Consider the following 22,463-nt stretch of genomic DNA (forward strand, 5'->3'; position numbering starts at 1 on the left):
ACACAGACAATTTAGAGACAAAAATCAACTAGCTATTCTTTTACAATAGTATCAAAGATATTATTTTCCATAACTACCATGGTATGGAAAAAGGAAAAAAATTCTGAGCAAAGTACTATGAATTCCTAATCAAACACATCCATTCCAAATCTAAAACCATTTATAAATGATTCTGCGTAATTCAATCAATGGAATTATATAGTATATAATATGACAACTACCCTCCAAAATTTAAATAAATGCACTGATGAAATCTGCTCATTTAAAAAGTTAGGACAAAGATTTAAAAAATGTTAATGAACAAGTAACATGCTAAAAAGGAAACAACAGATTCTAAAGAGACACGCTTATGATTTTTTCTTAGGGTTTGTTTTTTTTTTTTTTTTTTTTGCAAGGCAATGGGGTTAAGTGGCCACATAGCTAGGTAATTATTAAGTGTCTGAGGTCGGATTTGAACTCAGGTACTCCTGACTCCAGGCCTGGTGCTCTATCCACTGTACCACCCAGCCCATCCCCTGCCAATGAATTTTTTTTAAAAAATCACACATTCAAGTAAAAAATAAAATGTGTACAAACTTCTATACATCTATGACTTCATAGATGAATACACATCATTCTTTCATTGATGTGAGAATAAATATTGGCTATTGAGTTTCCATAGTTCTTTCTATGGATGTGGATGGTGTTGTCTATCACAAATCTTTTGGAAGTGTCTTGAATCGCTGTATTGCTGAGAAAAGCCAAGTCTGTCACAGTTATCATTACAAAATGTTCTCCTGTTAAATGTGTATAATGTCCTCCTGGTTTTGTCATTTGAGTCAGTATCAATTCATTTAAGTCTTTCCAGATTTTTCTGTAATCTTCCTGCTCATCATTTTTTTTAAGGTTTTTGCATGGCAAATGGGGTTAAGTAACTTGTCCAAGGCCACACAGCTAGGTAATTATTAAGTGTTTGAGGTCAGATTTGAACTCAGGTACTCCTGACTCCAGGGTCAGTGCTCTATCCACTGTGCCACCTAGCCACCCCTCATCATTTTTTTATATTACAATAGTATTCAATTACATTCATATTCCACAACTTTTGTTCAACTGATTGGTATCTCCTCAATTTCTGATTCTTTATGACAACAAAAAAGAGCTGCTTACAAATATTTTTGTATACATGAGTCTTTTTTCTCTTTTTTTATGATCTCTTTGGGATATAAACATAGTAGTGGTTATTGCTAGATCAAAGGGTTTGCACAATTTTATAGCTATGTGTCTGGGATACTGATGGAGTGAGCAATTTGCCCAGTTATATCAATGTGCAGGACTTGAAACAATGTCTTCCTGACTCCAAGGTCAGGTCTCTATCTACTATATCATTTTGTCACATTTTTTAACAATATTTTTACTAACTCACTATTTGTCTTTTTTAAAGAAAGATTTTATTTTATTTTGAGTTTTAATCTTGCTTCCCTCCCCCCACCCTCCACTGAAGACAGTCTGTTAGTCTTTACATTGTTTCCATGGTACACACTGATCTAAGTTGAATGTGATGAGAAAGAAATCATATCCTTAAGGAAGAAAAATAAAGTATAAGGGATAGCAAAATTACATAAGATAACACTAACCCACTATTTGGAGAAAGATACAACTCAATGATAAAATTAATAAATAAACAAGAAAAATACCTGTGATCCACTTTCATCAAAAATGATATGCACTGTTGTTTTAGCAACTGAAATTGCTTGTTTCCTGGTAAACCCCTAAGACAGAAATAGTTAAAAAGTTGGGATATATTTGCTAATTCTTCCAATTATCATGCCTATTACAACACAATTCTGCTATACTGTATATGTACAGAACATAATGAATATAAGAAGGAAATGGAACAAAACATCTACACAGTAAGCACTTGGTAAGAATGCTTTACAAATATTATCTTATTTGTTCCTCATGACAATGCTGGGAGGTAGATACTATCATTATCCCCATTTTGTAGTTGAGGAAAGTGAGACAGATTAAGATATTTGCCTGAGGTTACACTGCTAGTGAGAATTTGATGCTGGATTTGAATTCAGGTTTTTCTGTCTCCAGGCCCAGAACTTAATAATAATACCTAATAACAACAACAATAATACTATTTACAAAGCACTTACAATGTGCCTAGGTACTGTGTTAAGTGCTTTATAATTATTATTCCATTTAATCCTCCCAATAACCTTGTGAGATAAGTACTATATTTTCCCTATTTTACAGATGAAGAAACTGAGGTAGAAATTAAGTGACTTGTCCTGGGTAACATAGCTAGTAAAAGTCTGAGACAATATTTGAGTTGAATCTTCCTGACATTAGTCCAGTACTCTATTCATTTTGTGCCACCTAGCTGCCTCTGGAACAACTTTATGGAGAAATTAACTGAAGTAGCAGCTAAAAAAAATAAGATAAACATTTTAAAGGATACCGTGAAACACAAGTCTAAACAATATCAACAGTGAAATTCTAGAAAATACTAGAAGCAAGAGACTAGCTTCACAGAGGAATAAAATTAAAGGGATAGTTCTTTTATATCAAATGTTTTGTGGCTGGCTACAGCAGATGTAAATATTAGCTGCTGCTGAAATCCAATATTAGCTAATACAAGTTCAAAGTAATAAAGATAAAATTTTTAGTAACATCCAAATGATCACAGGGTTATAATAACCCAAGGTATCATTTTTCAACTATGAAGGACATTAGATATCATCTGATACAAATACCTCTTTACAGATGAAAATATTGTGACAGTAAAGTGTCTCAAGATCACCCAAGTGTTAAATTGAGGATTCAATATTCAAACAGCTTTTCTTTGTCTTCCAAACCTACCATTCTTTCCAAAGTGACACTGACTCCCTTTCAGACAGTAATATTTACAATATCAAAAACTGAAATGCAAAACTTAACATGTCATGTAAGTGATATGAAAATTTATGAGAAGTCAGAACTCACCCTATACTTATTTGCACCATAAATTTTTTTTGTCACATCAGTGATTTCTAATGAAGGATCAAAATACAGAAGCAGCTGGTCTCCTCCTTTGTTACCAACATGCATTGTCTTTTTCAGAATTACTGTCAGTAGCTTCTTAGTATCTTTCACTATTCAAAAATAAAACACATTTATTAGTTTATATTTACCTAATTATATCTCTTCATCTATAGATTACTCTAAGTGAAATTAACCTACTCATAATCAATGGAACAAATGAAATTGAGTAAACTTTAAATATTAAGGTAAAAGTGAATCTTTTTTTGAGATACTAACAATGAAATAAATTTTATTAAATAATCTGTGCTAGACAAAATCTTTATTTTAAAAAATAAGCTAAAATACAAATAAACACTTTGTACCAAATCTATGTGCTAGATTTAGAATGTATACTAATTTAATTTATATATCAACATGAAGTATTTACAGATGTTTTTGAATGTTTAAAAACATAATTTCATAATTTTCATAAAATATAAATTTCCTAATTCTGAATAATTATTTCTAAATTAGCTTATTAGTCTTACTATTTTATCATACTTAGGCCACACCAAAAAATGTAAAATTTAAACAACATGTTTACAATAAGATGCCAAACCAAAAAAACATACCAAACCACCAGAAAGTCAATACCTTACTTTAGCAGGTCCAACATTTGGAAGTACTCTACCTTCCTAGGTCTAGTTCTTTTATTTAATGTGACCTATAGGCACTGGGACAAAATTTCCATCCATAACTACCTAAATCATAACTTAAGACTTTCCCAAAATATGTCTTAAAAATCAACAAGTTTTACACCACATACTCACACACACAGAGACATAACGAATTATGTACATCAAGTTGATTTTTTACATTTCTGATTGATAAGCTTTAACAATATACATAAGGAGAGGCAGAGCCAAGATGGTGGCAGCAGTTCCTGGGAAGAGCCTTTCCTCCCAAATATTTCAAAAACCTTAAAATTATGACTTTAACTAAATTTTGGAGAGACAGAACCCACAGAAATATCCAGAGAGGCAATTCTCCAGCCCAAGGTAACCTGGAAAAATCGTGGGAAGGCTCTGTTCCACATGGTTAGAGGAGTGGTAGTGCACCAGAGTGAAGAGGTTCCAGTCTTCTAGGAACAATCTGCAGGGCACCTGAGTCCCTGGGAGCCCTGGCTCCTGGCAGTAGAAGCAGTTTCCTGACCTGCCAACCCAGGGAGCATCTAACATAACTTGGAAGGTCAGCAGGGAAACCTCTGCCAGTGCAAATACAAAGCCCAGGCCAACATGGACCACCTCAGCACAGCCCTGGCCCTCAATGTAGCCCAGATCCCAGGAAAAGGAAGCAGGCCCACTGAGCCATCCAGTAGGAACCACCAAGCGGCCACTTCCAGAGCACTCAGCCCATGGAAGGTAAGGGAGTGGGGGGAAGACTGTTGAGATCTCTCCTCTGTCCCTGAGATAGGACTCTGGTTTTGTCCATATTCAGCCCTAGTCAAAGTCTGGGCCCCCATACTACCATAGCAGAGCCCTCCTCACAGCTCTGGTCATCCACAGACCACAGCACAGGCAGGAGTAGTCAGGGACTCTCTGAAGACCTTGAAGGAACAAAGGTCCTTATGTAGGTGTCCCAATATTATCCAAAAGCTCAGAAAACACCCCAAAACCAGGACACAGGCTGGTGAAATAAGTAAACAGAAAAAAAGCAATTTGACCATAGACAATTACTTTGGTCCCATGGAGGAACAAAATACACACTCAGAAGATGAAAAAGTCCAAGCTTCTACATCTAAAGACTCCAAGAAGTTGGATTCAGGCTATGACAGAACTCAAAAAAGATTTTGAAAATCAAGTAAGGAAGGTAGAGGAAAAATTGGGAAAAGAAATGAAAGAGATGCAAGAAAAAGATGAAAACCAAGTTAACAGCTTAGTCAAGGAGATCCAAAAAATACTGAAGAGTTTCAATCCAAAAAGTTAATGAGAAGAATACCTTAAAAAAGCAGAAATGCCCAGATGTAAAAGGAGGTAAGAAAGTTGTCTAAGGAAAACAAATCCTTCAAATGTAGAATGGAGCTAAAGGAAGTTGATGACTTTGCAAGGAATCAAGATACAATAATTCAACACCAAAAGAATGAAAAATTAGAAGAAAATGTGAAATATTTCATTGACAAAATAACTGATCTGGAAAACAGATGCAAGAGAGACAATTTAAAAATTATTGAGCTCCCTGAAAGTCATTATCAGGAAAAAAGACATGACTTCATTTTTACAGAATTTCTACAGGAAAATTGCCCTGATAGCCTAGAAGCAGAGGGCAAAATAGAAATTAAGAGAATCCACCAATCTCTTCTGGAAATATACAAAAAAAAAAATAACCCTCAGGAATATTATAACCAAGTTCCAGAATTCCCAAGTCAAAGAGAAAAGCAGCCAGAAGGACAAAATTCAAATTTCATGGAGCTGCAGTCAGGATCAGACAGGACTTAGCAGCAACCACATTAAGAGCTCTTAGGGCTTGGAATATAATATTCCAGAAGGCAAAACAGCTCAGAATGCAACCGAGAATCAACTACAGAGCAAAACTGAACATCCTCTTCCAGGGAAAAAGATGAACTTTCAATGAACCAGGGGAATTTGAAATGTTCTGGTTGAAATGGCCAGAATTGAACAGAAAGTTTGATCTTCAAATACAGGACTCAGGTGAAGCATAGAGAGTGGAGGAGAAGGGTAAAATATGAGGGACTTAATGATAATGAACTGTGTGTATTCCTTCATGAGAAGATGATTCTGATAATATTCATATGAACCTTCTCATTTATTAGAGCAGTTGGAAGAAGCATATGTAGATAAGGCACAAAAGAGAGAGAACTGAATTTGGAGGTATAATATATCATACAGATGGAGTTAATGGGAAAAAAAAGGAATTATTGGGAGAAAGGGAAAGGAGAGGTAGAATAGGCTAAGACATTTCATGTAAAAGTCAAGAAATAGTTTTTGCAATGCTGTGGAAGGGGGGCAAGGTGAGGGGGAATGAGGGAGGCTTCATTCTCATTAGAAATGGCTCTGACAGGAAAAAGCATACATACTCAATAGGGTATAGAAATCTAGAAGAAAAAGGAGAGAAAGGGGATGGGGGAGGGGGGAATGTAAGTGATAGAGGAGAGGGCAGATCATGGGAGAGGGTAGTCAGATAACATATTTTCTTTTTTTACTTTTTACAAAGTGATGGGATTGAGTGGCCTGTCCAGGACCAAGGGGATGGGTAGTTGCTGAATCTCCGGGGTGGAATGTAGGCTTGGGGCCTCCTGATCCCAGGGCTGGTGCTCTGGTCCACTGTGCCACTCGGCTGCCCCATAGCACAGTTTTGAAGAGGGACAGAAGTGAAAGGAGATAGAAAATATAATAAATAGTAGTGGGGAGGAATGGATCAAGGGAATTACAATCAGCAACAGCAACTATGGAAAAATATGGAAGTAATTTCTCTGATGGACTTATGATAAAGATGCAATCTACCCCATTGAGAGAGAGAGCAGATGGTATCAGAACACAGACTGAAGCACATTTTTTTCTTTCTTTCACTTTACTTCTCATGAGGTTTTATATTTTTGTGGGGGGAGGGGGATTGTATTTATTTTTACAACAAGAATATTTTAGTAATGGTAAATAAATAAAAAATAAAGACAAAAAAATTTTAAAAAATTTACATTAGTCAAGAAAATTTTTTTGGTCATTATAAAAGGAGTAATCAAATTCTTCCATCTTTAAATAAAGCCATCTCCTATTCCATGCATTGCAGTTATTCCCCATTACCTGAATGTACTCCCCTCCTTATCTTTGTTTTCAGAGTGTTTTATCTTCCTTCAGGCCTCAGCCCTAGTGCCACATTTTTCAGGATATTGTCAATGAAAGCAACAACTGTTAGTTCTCTGTGTTTCTTAAAATTATCTTAACCATATATTGCATGGAATTAAGAAGAGAACTCTCAAACTAAAATGAAGAAATCTGAATTCAAATCCCACCTCAAGGACTTAACTAACTGTGAAATCAAAAACAATTCACCTAAACTCTCAGAGCTATTTTGTATAATGGAAAGAGCCCTGGAGTGAGATATGAATTCAGATGGCATCCGAAATACGCACTTAGTTGTATGTAGCCCTACACTTTACCTCTTGGTACTTAAATTTCCTAATTTGTAAAATAGAGATCACTAATACTTATACTACTATCAGGGTCGATTTGAGGAAAATGCTTTGATAATTTAAAAAAACTGTGTTAATATTGGTTATTATGCTGTATTCAATCCACCCTTCATTTAAAAATGTCATTTCTTTAAAGGTGGGGATCATTTTGCTTTTGTAATTATACCTTCAGTTCCCAGGACACAGTAAGGAATTAACAATGTTTTTAAATTAAAATGAAATAATTGCTATCTGGGATTAATTCCATTCCACCTCTCCAATCTTTGGGTTAGGAGAACTGAGACAGGTATAAGTCTGAAGTCATCCTTTTATTTTATAGCTACATAATCTTTTATCTGTCATTTTAGATCATAGATTTAAACAAACATTTCTCTCTGTATAACTTCTATTCTAGACTGATAAAGATCAGGATCTTTTTGGGGAACATATAAATAACTCTAAGACTCTTTACAAGAATGTCACGATTTGGTTTGATCTGCCCCCCCCAAAAAAGAATTTGTCTCTTGAGAATATCATAATTGGCATTTGTTGTCCCCACTAAGGGTTTCTCCCATAAAATCTCCCATAAATCATAGATTTTGTGCTTTTAAAATACATAAATATTTATACCCAAACTTGTAGTTAAGATAACTCACTTTTCCTCTCCAATAGGCTTCTGTTTTACCCAGAGAATCATTCACTGTTCCAGACTTATAATATTACCTGTAGTATGATAATGTCCCTTCAAAGGGAAAAGGATTTGGAATTTCTAGGCAAATAAAGCTCTCTGGCAGGGCTAACTTTCCATTGGTACTCACACTGTCTATGTGACTCACAGTATCAGTGAAATTATATTACTAGACTGATCTTCTACATACTATCTATCATACTAATTCTTCTCTTTACATCTCTCATTAGCTCTGATTCTCTGTTAATTTGTAGTTTTGGACAAATCTGTGTCTCCATCTGATATTAGTTTCTAGAGGGGCTACGTGTGTGTGTGTGTGTGTGTGTGTGTGTGTGTGTGTGTGTGTGTGTGTGTGTGAACCTCTTGAAAAGGAATCAAATCCTTGTCTGTCTATAGCCTCTATGAAGTTCCTTTTCTAATCACTTTGCTGACAGCTCTCTCTGTAGTCTTCTTTTAAAGAACAAGTCCAAGGGATTAACTAGGATGAATAAATTAGTTCTAATTTGAGCCAGTGTTTATTGTAAAGATTGCCTCATTCATGGCTCAAGGACAAGGGAAACATACTTTATCAAGGAGACATAAGGGCAGAGAAGAGTTTATTTGTCTCTTCCTTGGCATGATTGAACACATCAGCTATAACTATTAGGTTCTTTCATATTGTGGACTTCTTTAGAAGACACCAAAATCTTATATTTCAATAGACCATTTAATATAGTACTTTAAATTATAAGGTGCATTTGATGAATATTTACCAATAACATTAGAGGTATCATTTACCTATCAAATATATTTTTATGAAGTTAAAATAAGGAAACAGAATATTTTCTTAGCGTATTTTGTACTCTCCATCAATTCAGAAAACTACCATTTCAATTGTTGAAAAGAAAATAAAAGAGAATGCAAGGGGTATATTATACATATTTTAGAATCATATAAGATTCTACTCTAGGATCAAATAAGATTCTTCATCCAGTATCAGCATCAAGCTTGTAATCAAATAGGACATATTCTCTCCAAAAGTGCTTACCATTTTCATGTAGAAAGTCTTGGAGAAAGTCTAAATAGAGAAGGAATTTTCTATTGATGGAGAGGTCCCACAAATGTTCCTGTTTGTATATGATATTGTGCTGACTATACTGAGACATGGAATTTTATAAGGCCTTCTCAATGACATTCATAACCAAATAAGCTTGGCATATCCAAACATACAAGAAAAACTACTATACTGCATTAGAGGTGAAAAACACATATTCAAATTATGGCCTATAATAGAATAGCAAACTCATTTAATTGGTTGATCAGAATTTATGTCTTAGGTAAGCTACAGATAGACAAAAAGTTGGCTCAGAATCAGAAAAAGAGGAAGAAATTAAGATGTACATAATTTTGAATATATATTGCTTTCAATGAAGTTAAGTTCCTCACTCCAACAAAAGCAATTCCATTAAACACCAGTACTGTCTCAATATTACATTTTAGAGATTGAAGTCATGAATATCACCATTTTAGACAAATCAAAACTAAATTTTCTCAGATCAAAACTACATGTGATTCAAAAGACAACTAAAAAAGGTAAATCATAGTATAGCATACTGGCAATGATGAGAAGTGGCACAAAAGACATTATCAAGAAAGTATATAACTAGAAAAAGAGGTCAGTCATGTATGAAGAATGAGCAATAGATATCACACAGGTTAAAATAACAAAATGATTTACAGCATACTAGACAAAATTTATATGGAAGGTTTGTTAAGACAGGAATGAAAGGACATAGACAAGCTGTGAAAAGTATCAAATCATTGAAGTTCTCTTTTATGAATAGATTACTGGAAAAAGGAAAATCTAGTATTAAACAAACATTACCTTCTACACTGTACACTTCTACTTCATTATTAGGCACACTGACAGTTTCCCATTGATGCTCCTTCAATTAAAATAGACAAACAAAATGATATTATTAATGTCAGATAGATGACTTAGGATTTTTAAAACTAAAATTCTGAAAGTTTCTTATTTTCTATCAAGTAGCTTATCTATGTATTTAGAGTGCACACACACACACACACATACACACACACACACACACACACACACACCCCAAGAGAAAATCAAGAGAAAATTAATTTCTCTGAGAGTAGCATCATTTAACCATTATGTAATCATGAAATATTTTACACAATTGATCTATTACCATACTGAATTACCTTTTAAAGTCAAAATGGAGGTATTAGTATATTATAATTACAATAACATTTTTAACTTAACGGGGTTATATTTTACTCATCTTTATATCATCCTCAGCATTTAGCAGGGAGAACAAAAGAAAGGAGAAGGGGGATAAAGTAATTTTAACAAAGGGAGAAGAAAACTAGTTATGAATTCAAGTTGTTTCTCTCTTTAACATTCCTCCCCTACTAGTTACTCTGTAACACACATAAAACACCCCAAATCAAAACTCTTAATTTTGCAGCCGACAGAAAACACTGAAGGTTTAGATGTCTACAGATAAAAGTTCCCTAACTGAAAGACTGGAAGCAAAGTATGGAACCCAAAAGATGGAAGAAATTTGCTTCTTCTTATTTGCATATTCTATTTAATTTGTCATTTCTGCCTCAATCAAAATTATTATTTGAGGTATTGTAATTCTCACTATAATCTACTGTAGGACATGGAGATGCTAAGTATATATGGCCCTCTCAGAGTGAAGTCCTGTCTTATGTCTAGGTCTTCACAAGAACTGCAGTCCTGTACCTGAATACCTATCCTTCTTGGCCAATTTTCTAACATCTACTATTCACTTACCAAAACCTCTGCTTTTGTCTATTGTTATATCTAGAACCAGAGAATTATAAAGTTGGAAGAGACTTTAGAAATCATCTGCTTGGCTAATATTGCATGACTTAATGGTACAGTAGGCATTATACTGCTTACCTTCACAATGAGTTGGGAAGGGGCTGGAGGGATAGAATTTGGAAACCAAAATTTTAACAATGAATGAAAATTTAGTATTAGTGAAATAAAGTCTTAATGCTAATTAGTAATAGATGGAAACTTGAATTCAGATCTCTTAACTCAGTCCAGTGTACTTTCTACTACGTTACTCAAATTATACATTACATACTCCTTAAGAAAATGAACAAAGGGAAATAGTAACTTTAAATCAACTTAAAAAATATATAAATACACATACACACACACACACACACACATACATGCACATACACATATACATATACATTCACAAACAATTGCTCCTCTTTAGTTTCTAAAGAGGACCAACAACATCATGGCCTAATGTCTTGACTTGCACAAGAATGGGATTCAAGTGAGTCAGAGTTGTACAAAATCATCAACCTCCAGAGTCATCAAAGTCCAGTGTGAGGACAAAAGTTGAAATTGGGAGTTGGCCCTGAATAAAATAGATGTCCTTGGCATCTTTAATGTCTGACTAAACTCTACACACTCCACAGCACCTCCTTCAGCTGCCTTCATTGCCATTGGAAAAAAAAATGCTCTCATTCAACCATTTCACCAGGGAAAAGTCTTCACATGCTGGGGTAGATATCCCCCCCGATTCACCAATGGGTTTAAGGCCTACTGATTACCATCAACCTGGTTTAGCCCATTTGCTGATATGGTTTTAGTAAGATGTGGCCACATGTTTAAGAGCTGGGTAGCAGGCAGACAGCAAAAATGGAGGGGCAGCCCTGAAAAGGCCTCGGCAAGTCCACACAACACTGTACTAGTACTCTATGAACATCCCATAAACTGTGCATAGATATACCCTCCCCAACACACAGCTTTAAGTTGCTCTTGATTAATAAATGATGCATGACTAGCTAGAAAGAAAAGACTATATGAAGAAATCTATATTCTCAAAGTAGAAATGTATATTTTTGTCTTTGTGTATGTGTATATGGCAGAACACAAAATAAACTGGCCTACTTACTTCCTCATCTCCTGCAACGTAGAAAGATATACTTTGGCTACCAAGATTAAAGTCAATCCAAAATTCATCAAGTTTTTCATCTGAAGGTATCTGGAGCTAATAAAACCAAATAACCAAAATCACAGACAATATCCTTAAAATGACAATGGCTTAAAAATCACCTTTAACAATGACAATGAAAGTGATTACTAAACAAAATTAATGGATAAATATTTTCAAGTTGTTCTTTGTTTACCAAATTCAGGAATGAGAATTAGGGAGTGTTAACTACTCTTTCAACTTCAATGAGGTAAATTTAGGACAAAAAAAAAGCAGTGACCTTTTTCTACTTTACTACAAAGGGATAAGGGATTTTAAATAAACTCTTAGAACTCTTAGTTACTCCAAGTACAGTACAGGTTTAAAATATACATACAAACATATTTTGAACATGTTTGTCTTATTCAAATTGATATGCAAATTGTCTTCCTACAAAATATTCTTTGGTAATAGTCTTTGAGAAATAGCTACAAACATTTTAAGAAAATAAACTATATACACCATATACTGCCATAAACTAGTGGCTACGTTTACTATTTTTATAGATTTGAAATCCACAATTCAGCTCAGAGGTACTTTAAAGATCTCTAAATAGACAAATGCAAACAATACATAAACAAAAATATTAAATATACAAACACTGAAAAATCTAAAAATTTATATTAAATGTTTAACATACCTCATACTTTTCAAGGAATACTGATAAGCAAGGAAATGTAAAAACCCTGAAATAAATAAACATGAAACACTTTATTTAGTCCACCATATAAATAAATACACGAAAATTTCCAAGGCCAAATAAAAATCAAGCTGAAGTCACAAAAATTTAAATTAGAGATTGCTGAGCTTTTCCATTTTTGTTTCTTTTCCCTAATTTTTTGTGGGAAGGTATTTTTGGAAAGATATTGATACTGTTATATGGGACTGTCTTATCCAATAATTTTAACTAAATTGTCTGAACTAAACAGGTAATTTCTTTTTTTCTTTCTGTTTTTTTTTTTTTGCAAGACAGCAGGGTTAAGCATCTTGCCCAAGGTCACACAGCTTGGTAATTATTAAGTATCTGAATTCAGATTTGAACTCAGGTCTTCCTGACTCCAAGGTCAATGTTCTATCCACTGCACCACCTAGCTGTCCCTAAATAGGTAATTCCTTGCAATTAATTGTGAATGTAGCCTAGTCAGCTTTCTCATTGTGGAGAATATTAGAAGAAAGTTCACATCCCTGTGAGGGTAAAGAAGTGAGGGGAAATATAATTAGTACCAAATAGAAAGTCTTCATAGATTCCTAAGATCCAGTTTAACTAATTTCAGAAAGGCTTATCACTAGACTAGTTACAGGATAAAAAGACTTTTTAGCCAGATTAACTTTTTTTTTTATTAGGTTTCTGCAAGGCCAACGGGATTAAGTGGCTTGTCCAAGGCCACACAGCTAAGGTAATTATTAAGTGTCTGAGACCGGATTTGAACTCAGGTACTCCAGACTCCAGGGCCGGTGCTTTATCCACTACACCACCTAGCCACCCTCAGATTAATTTTCAAAAGTCATAAAGTTAAAAAACTATGACAATCTATAAACTTACATTCTTTTATCTCCAAGCATGCCATTCACATAGTTGAGAAATCTTCTGCAGTCCTAGTAAGAAATAGATTTTTAAAATTTTAAGATTTTGGTTCCAAAAAATTAATAATAAATTCATTCAAATAATTTTTTTTGTTCTTTACTTACTGTTTCAAAATCAGAGTCTTTAATTCCTTTAAATGCATTAGCAACAAATTCCATTGAAAACCACTGACTTGCCAGTTCTCGTCTTTGTCTTTCAGAGGTCATTCTGCATAAAGCTTCTGTGATACCTACTTGAAAGTCATAATCTATAAAAACAAATTGAATTATGAATATATAATTGGAAAATAATATTATGGTATGCAAATGCTTCCTATTTCAACCTTCATAAAGTAGAAATTAAAAAAATTAATAAGGAACAATTATATGGTTCACTGGCTGGAGGACTGCCCTTGGAGTCAGGAGGACTTGGGTTCAAATTTGGCCTCAGACTTACTCCCTGTGTCAACCTTGGTAAGTCACTTGACCCTGACAGCCTCCAAATTTTTTTTATTAAAAATAAGAAAAGCCAAATATATATTTTATGTTCTTAATTCCATAGTAAATCAAAATCACCTTTCATCACAAGAATGCATGAAAGATTTGCCAAACTCAGTGTGGGAACCATCTCCCTCAAAATTAATCATAATTGTGTTTATGTTCTCAGTGTTGCTTAGAACACATTTAAGTGACTTGCTTAAAGTCACATGACTAATAAGTATTATGGTCACATTTTAGACCAAGACATTCCTTACTCACATCTCAGCACTCTATACATTATGCCACCTGCCTCTCTACTTAGGAATATAGAGAATACCTAAAATAACTATTGTCTAAATAATATATAGAGAATTTATATTCATCTTCCAAATCTATTTTCAAAGGATTTTAATCATTCAAAGACTACTATATTCCATAATTTTAAAGGTATACAATCTAGAACAGTATGAGTATTTTTGTAAAAAAAATTATGATCATTCCACAGAATAATTTTAAACATGGTTTCTGCTGTATGGAGACATCATGGAATTTCCTTATCCAAGAATATCTTATAAAAGGAATTTTGCCAAAATAAAAGTTAAAAAAACCTAACTCTGTCTAGTAACACCATGAATATACATCTGAACTCCTCTTGGAGAAGTTATTTAATTTTCAATTTAAAACTTTTAAATCTCATAAAATATCATTATTAAACTACATCTCTTATTATTACCGAATATTTTTACAAATTAGCCAGTAGGTTTCTGTAACTCTACTTTGGGGTCCAAGATATATTTAGTATAATATCATTGCTGCTTATGTCAATTATTCTCCCACAGTTCAAACTTATCTGCATTTATAATCATTGAAGGTTCTCATTTCTAAGCTAGAAAAATAACTACAAATTTGTGACCCTATGCCTCTACTAAAATAACTCTCCAAAATTCCATAGTGCATATAAAGGGTTCATGGCCCAGAGTCCTCAATGATCATGTTATCAGAACACAAACTCTGGTAGGTCCTATGAAATTGCAAAAGTTTATGCTAGGAACAAACAGTCTACTTTCTTAGAATTGTTTCCTCACCACAAGATTGGTAACTAGATGATTATTTCCTTTGGTCACAGCATTCATTAAAATTTTCTACTAAAAGATACACAAAAATAAAGGTTCACAAAGAGTCTATTGTATAAAGAACACTTGGGGATAAGACATCATCACAGACAGCTCTAATATACAATATTACATAAGTTTATTAGAAAATTATATGCCATCGGGGAGGAAGTGACATTTGTATGAGATTTAAAGGAAGAATAGGAGTTCAATATGTTAAAAAAGAGAAATGGAGGGAAAATGGTACAAACAGAAAGAATCATGAGACCACTGTGTTAAGTTTCAGGCGTAGAGAGGTGTCCAATTTGACTAGATTAGAATTCATTGAGGAGGGGGAAAAAAGTGAACTGAAGATCTAGGCTATTTACAGGTTGTAAAAGACATTAAATTCAGGTTCAAGGGAGTGGAGTTGACATTATCTATGGTAATGGCGGGGAAAACATATAAAATCTGAGCAAGGATTTTGAAGAACTAATAATTATTTCCAAGCATACATAATTTTTTTTATATTTTATGAACTCATGAATTTTGATGAAAAAATATGGAGTTATTTCAGACATGAATGTTTTGAAAGGATATCCTTACCCCCAGCATTTAATATTCGTTTTCCCATATCAATCCTGTGAAATAAACAGGGTATATCATAATTTTTTAACATTTCAAGAATCACATAGCACAAGCTTTAACTTCTTACTTCTGAAGGTCATAAGCACTAATAAGAAAAAAGTGCTTATCACTACAATTTAAAATCTCATTATAATTTTACATACTTGTAATGCCAAGTGATTATGGACAGTACAAAAGCAGGGTTATTTTTTTTTTTTTTTTTTTAGTTTTTGCAAGGCAATTGGGGTTAAGTGGCTTGCCCAAGGCCACACATCTAGGGAATTATTAAGTGTCTGAGGCCGGATTTGAACTCAGGTACTCCTGACTCCAGGGCCGGTGCTCTATCCACTGTGCCACCTAGCCACCCCAAAAGGAAGTTTTTAAAAATCATTTTTCCTAAACTAATTTGAAATAAAATAGCAATATAAAATCATAGATTATCACCATTAATTTAATCCCCCCTTAAAATTCATTTTATCCTATAATCAAAACAGAATAATCAAAATAAAATTCTTACATGAGAGAGAGCATTTCTGGTTTGGAAATTATTTTCTTGGCATCTCGAGGCATGTTGCCTAGCATGGCATTCAACTTTTTGATGGCCTAGAAAAGAAAGAAAATGATGCTTTCTTAAGCATTAAATCTTAATACCAGGAGTTTTCAAATTGTGGTTTGAAAACCCCTGGAAGACATGGAGACCCTTTCAGGGAGACCATGAGGTCAAAACTATTTTCCTAATAATTCTAAGATATTTTATCTTCATATTAAAATATTCTTCTCTTTTCCAACTACATGTCTGTGTGAAGCTACATTTTCCTCATACATTTCAACCAAACAACAGTGATTATTGCAACATATTGAATATAGAAACAGATATAAGAATCCAGCTGTCTTCTTTAAAGTCAGATATTAAAGATATTTGCAAAAAGTAAGATAATTTCACTCTTCTTACTATTTTTGTTTTGTTAATATATTTTTAAAAGATATTTTATTATGTTATTATTAATATTTTTAATGAATTAATAAATATTTTTAAACAAATAAGGATGTATCCCATATAAACAAAAGCTCTTTGGGACAAAGGAGGTCCTGAGACCAAATATTTGAAAGCTATTGTTTCACATAGTCAGCAAAACATTTAGAAAAACAAGCGAAAGAAATTAATTATAGAAACAAAAATAAAATTTAAAATGTGTAGGCAAGAGTTGTCACATTAAACTTTTTAAAAATATTCTATAATAGAAAAAGAATTAAAATACATAATATATAAATACAAAAAGGTTGAGTTAACAGAGATAAGTAAATATAATCTAACAACTATTTGCATTACAAAGTATAATATATATATGTATGTGTATATATATATGCATATGCACATCAGTTTCTATATACAGACTGAATATGGTATATTTATATATCTGTATACACAAACATATTCACACATACATATACATATGAAACAGATTGAATGTGTACATATACAGATATCTATGTCATATATTTACACACATACACATACCACATTTATAAAAAGAAAATTATTTTTAGCAATACAAACACTATAGCACTGACTTCAGATTCTGTTCTTAAACATCCCAAATCTCAAATCAGTATCTCCCAGCTGTGATAATCTTCAATAGATAGTTAAACAAACTATCTGTATGCACATCATTATAAGACACTTGATTCTCAACCAAAACTCAGAAGAAATACATTTGCAAGATTAGCAGTGCCTGTAAAGCAGTTCCTCAGATTAAATTTGGGATTAAAAAAAAGATGCCAACATAGTACCTTCCTTGAGTTCTCAAAGGGTATGACAGCAAAATACAAGTTTTGGCAGATCCTACCAAGTTGGAAAGGCATCAAGATTAAACATGGTGACAAACTGCACAACTCCTGTCCAAGACCCAACATATCTAGGTCCAAAGACATTCACTGCCATCAGGCTGGCCAACGAGTGATAAATTTATTCAGCCACAGCAATTCATAAAAACTGTCTATTGAAGTGTAGAGAGGTTGCAATCTGTATCAGTAGAGGAAGGACAAGTACTCAGAAATGGTGGATCCTTGAAACAAATACAATTTTTTGCTTTATAAAAGGAATAGTAGAAAGTCTTAATACTTTAAAACAATATTGCTCTGAAACCTTCTTTGAAATTACTTCAAAGTATTTTTGTGTAAAACCTTCAAGTAAAAAAAGTAAAAGAAATAACTTTACCTCCTGCTGAATACAGATATGTATTCTCATGTCGACTATGAGGGCACAGATCCTCAAAATAAAGTTTTCCAGTACTTCCATTTTACCTAGTCAAAATTTTAAAGTTTAGTGCTTTTGAAAGTTAATTTTAAAATACAAGATATATACATATGTATGTATATATGTATACATATATAAATGACTTCCATTTTCTCAGATAAATTAGCAAAAACTAAGTGAGATATAATAGAAAGAACAAAGAACTAAGAGTGAGGTAAACAGAATTCTAGATCTGGTTATATATCAAATGAATTATTTAACCTTAGCTTCAGTTTTATCATATGAAAAAAAAGGGGGCTTTGAGTCTCTAAATTACCTTCAACTTCAAAATCCATTTGATTAGATAAAAACAAGTGTTAATAGATTGATTCCTTTAATGATTTGGTTTTGAGAAACTTTTACTAGATCCTATCCTCTTCATTGTATCTCTCTCTCTCTCTCTCAAATTTCTTTTAAAAGTTCACTATACTTGCTGCCTCCTATTCTTTTTTCTCTGTATCACTCCTTAACCCCTTGCATTCTAGCTTCCAACTTCATCAGACTGAAACTGCTCTCTCAAAAGTTGCCAATGATCTTTTAATTCTAAGATGTAATGATGATCTTTTCTCAATACTCTCATGCTCCATCTGACATTTTTGATCAAATCTTTCCTCCTGTATACAGCATCCTTTATGAATGCAAGCACTAATCTGGTTGGCCTATCTATCTGGCAACTCCTTGGTCTTCTATACTGGCTTATCTATATTTTATTCCCCGAGGTTTTGATTTAAGCCTTCTTCTCTTCTTTTACACTTCCATTTTCCATATCATCTGCCAAAGGTTTAACCAACATCTCTTTGCAGATGACTACCAGATTTATACAACCAGTTGTACTCTCTCTCCTGAGTTTCCCTCCTTTATCACAAGGTTTCTCTTGGACATTTCAACCAGATGTCTTAAAAACACATAGAACTCAACAAAACTGAAATTTTAACACATTATATTTCCTCCCAAAGGAGATTAAACTCTTTTAGATGTCTCAATTTCTCTTGAAGGCACTGCCAGATTCCATTCTCCATTGTATTCTCCCAGATAGGCATTATCCTAGACTCCTAAAAAGCCCTCATTCTACATATTCAATCAAGTGCTAAATCATGCTGTTTCAATCTTCAGAAATCCCAGATTTCTATTCTTGCCAGTCACACAGCTACCCCTTTAGATCCTCTTCCTCTCTAGCCTATATTATTGTAATAAACTCCAACTAATTTGTCTCCCTACCTCAAGTATCTCACCATTCCAATTTATCAAACAAATTGCTAGCAAAGTAATTTTACTTAAGGCCAGATCTAACCATATAACTCCTCTAATCAATCAATTCCAGGAGATTCCTATTGCTTCTAAGATAAATATAAACTCCCCTGTTTAGGATTTAAAGCCTACATGTTCTGCCTAAACCCTATCTTTTCCAGTCTCATTGAATATTATTCATCCTCCCATGCTGTGCAATCTAGCCAATCTGGTCATCTTTCTGTTCATACATAAACACTATTTTCCATCTTGAGACAGTGTCTTGCCTCCAAATTACCATGTATTTAACTAATTCATATTTATTTGTTTTTATTCATTATTTACTGTCTATTCCATTAGATAGCAAACACTTAGTATAAATGATTTTCTTATATTTGTAACCCCTGGACTTAGCACAATGATTGAAATATAGCAAGCAAACTAATAATCTTTGTGGATGAATTATAACAGAGCTATTGCCCTTCTGTTCACCATTTCAGAACCCAGCATTTAAACATTCAAGGTCTTTGAAGAAGAATATAAATCTTCAGTAATCAGTTATTTTCCCCAAAATCTAACATTGAGAATGAAGTTCTAGCTTGGCAATTTTATACACACACACACACACACACACACACACACACACACACACACACACACACACACAGTATTTTTATATACACATAAATATACACACATATAAATATGTGTGTATGTATATCTGTATGTACATACATCTACAGAAGCTACATAGGCTATTAAGATACTGGATAGCCACAAATCAAATGCTTATTTTCTATCATGTAGGCCTTATGTTTTAAAGCCTACTCTGCTGTTTAAAATATTTTAAATTATAAAGTACTAATCATTCACCATAGCACTATTAGAAATTACTAATTTAGCATAATATAACCAAAACAGTAAATTATTATCTAAATAACATTATTTAAATCCTGTTCTTTTAGCATACCTTCATTACTGATATCATGAACAGTCTGAAAGAAAAAAGTGATCAATTTGTAATTGATTACTTTATATTTAGTATAGTTCATATTACAAAATTTATTTTATAAACTGCTACCAAAACATTAAAGAATTTGGGCAAATTATACAAATTTTCAACTAAAAATAAAATGAGCATTTAATTATTTTATTAGTTTACAAAACCTAGATTGAATGGCTATCCTGTGTCCTATATTAGTGCATTTTTTCATGCACAAGGTACACAGTACACAATTTCCTTTAATTATTATTGTTTTGTAAAATTACTTTTTAATGGGGGTTATTTTGTTTTTTACCATTAAGACATCAAAGAAATCTTCTATCAGATTCGACATGGCTCCATCTTTTTCATTCTCGTGACTTAAAATAATCTCTTTGGTTTTTTCAAACCAGGCCACCATGTAAAGGGGAAAAAATTATTTTAATTTCAATTTTAAGTACTATGAAATGTGTCACTTATCATTATATAACTAGGTAACATACTAATAAAAATATTTAAGTCCCAAAATGTACTTCTAAAAATAACAATATTTTGAGGTAATTTATTTAAACATTTCTTTCCAAAAATAAACCAAAAAATAAATTCCTAATGCCTGTATTGGCTTAAGCTAACAGTATCCTTGTTCCAGGAAGAAAATTACTTTTATTTCGAATTTGAGCTACTTTTATACATTTACATATCTATATGTGCATATATATATATATAGATATAGATATAGATATATAGATAAACAAGAATTATTTCCAGTAATATCAGAGATAAAGCATAGATGGCACTTATCACTAATGCTCTAATGCAGTGCTAAAAATATTAAAAAAGAAACGAGGAAAAAATAAAATTGTCACTTTTTGCTGATTATATGTGATAGTCTATTTAAAGAATTTTAAAGAGGCTACAACAACAAAAAATTAAACCAGCTTCTAAATAGTAAGATATAAAATAAATTCAAATCAATTATAAACATTTCTCTATACCAGCAATGAAACCCAGCAGGAAGAAATGGAAAGAGAAACTCCATTTAAAATAAGTACAGAATGGATAAAATACTCAGGAATCTACCTATTAAGAAATGCACGATATTTATAGGAATATAACTATAAAACACCTTGTAGAAATAAAGACCTAAATAATGGGGAAAATATCAATTACTGGACCAAGATAACAAAAATATTTCATAAATTAACTTTTTTTTATTCAGTTCCATACCATTCAAACTACCAAAAGTCTGCTTTTATATAGAAAAAAAACCCCCAATAAAATTCATTCAATGAAAAGTGGGATGAGAGAGAAGGACGTGGGCCCAGCCCAAATTCAACCACAATGAATAATCATAAAAATGATTTGATGTTGGTTAAACTATAGAGACTGATCAGTGGTACAGATTAGGGAAACAACAAACAGAAGCAAATAAACCAGATAGGCTAGTATTCAATAAACTCATAGGCCAAAACTAATGGAACAAAAATTCACCATTCACCAACAACTATAAAGTAGCCTAAGATATTGCCAAAATAAGTTCCAGATGTATGGACAAGTAATGATATTAAAAATTATTTTATAAACAAATTTTAAGAACAAGAGAGAAATTTCCTTTTGAATCTACAGATGAAGGAAGAGTGTTATCAAAGGATAAAGTCAAAAAAAAGATGAAATGGACAATTTTTATCACATCAAATTAAAAAAATTTTCACAATCAAAATGAAACCAATGCAGCTAAGATTAAGAGAAATAGTTAACTGAAAGAATATCTTTTCAGCAATTTTTCTAATAAAGATATAATTTCCAAGACATAAAGAAATGCTTCAAATGTATAAGAACAAGAGCCATCTCCCTGTTGATAGTGAAAGATTTCAAACAAAAATCATATTAAAATGCAGCCCAATGGGATCAAAAAGAAAGGAAGAACTTATATGTATAAAAAAAAATTGTTATTTCCTTCTGTGGGAGCAAAGAACTAAAAACTAAGAGGTTGCCCATCAATTGGGGAATGGTTGAACCAATTACGGCATATGAGTACTGGAATATGACTGCTGTATGAAATGATGAAATGGAAGGTTTTGGAGACACTGTATCAATTGATGCAACCAAATAAGGAATTACAAGAACAATTATTCTATAATAGTATAAAGACAATCTTGAAAGACTTTAGAACTCTAATCAACACAATTCCAGAAGACAGATAATGAAGAATGCTACCCACTTCTTGACAGAGAGGTGAGGGGCTCAAGAGGGGAAAATGAGACATTTGTTTTTTTGACATGGTCATATAGATTTCTACATGATTTT

At 32.8% G+C, this 22,463-nt stretch overlaps 1 protein-coding gene across 5 annotated transcripts in view; it reads right to left on the reverse strand.

Moving 5' to 3' along the window:
• The window catches only part of SYCP2 (synaptonemal complex protein 2), a 129,869-nt gene that overhangs the window by 96,067 nt on the left and 11,339 nt on the right, over positions 1-22,463 (reverse strand). For 2 of the 5 annotated variants that reach the window (XR_012473513.1, XM_074210380.1), the window contains exons 1-12: positions 20,473-20,834; positions 20,145-20,169; positions 17,870-17,955; positions 16,169-16,254; positions 15,631-15,665; positions 13,580-13,722; positions 13,434-13,486; positions 12,531-12,576; positions 11,813-11,908; positions 9,727-9,787; positions 2,971-3,119; positions 1,674-1,748 (exon numbers count right to left, since the gene is read on the reverse strand). Coding sequence is in view for 4 of the 5 variants with exons in the window: in XM_074210380.1 (XP_074066481.1) it covers positions 1,674-1,748; positions 2,971-3,119; positions 9,727-9,787; positions 11,813-11,908; positions 12,531-12,576; positions 13,434-13,486; positions 13,580-13,722; positions 15,631-15,665; positions 16,169-16,254; positions 17,870-17,955; positions 20,145-20,169; positions 20,473-20,577 (960 nt within the window). In the remaining variant the exon portion in view is untranslated. Of the gene's footprint in view, positions 1-1,673; positions 1,749-2,970; positions 3,120-9,726; positions 9,788-11,812; positions 11,909-12,530; positions 12,577-13,433; positions 13,487-13,579; positions 13,723-15,630; positions 15,666-16,168; positions 16,255-17,869; positions 17,956-20,144; positions 20,170-20,472; positions 20,835-22,463 lie in introns of those variants that run through there. The other 3 variants (XM_074210381.1, XM_074210378.1, XM_074210379.1) reach the window with 3 other exon arrangements.

Source organism: Macrotis lagotis, chromosome 1, assembly GCF_037893015.1.
Source record: "Macrotis lagotis isolate mMagLag1 chromosome 1, bilby.v1.9.chrom.fasta, whole genome shotgun sequence".
NCBI classification, from domain to species: domain Eukaryota; kingdom Metazoa; phylum Chordata; class Mammalia; order Peramelemorphia; family Peramelidae; genus Macrotis; species Macrotis lagotis.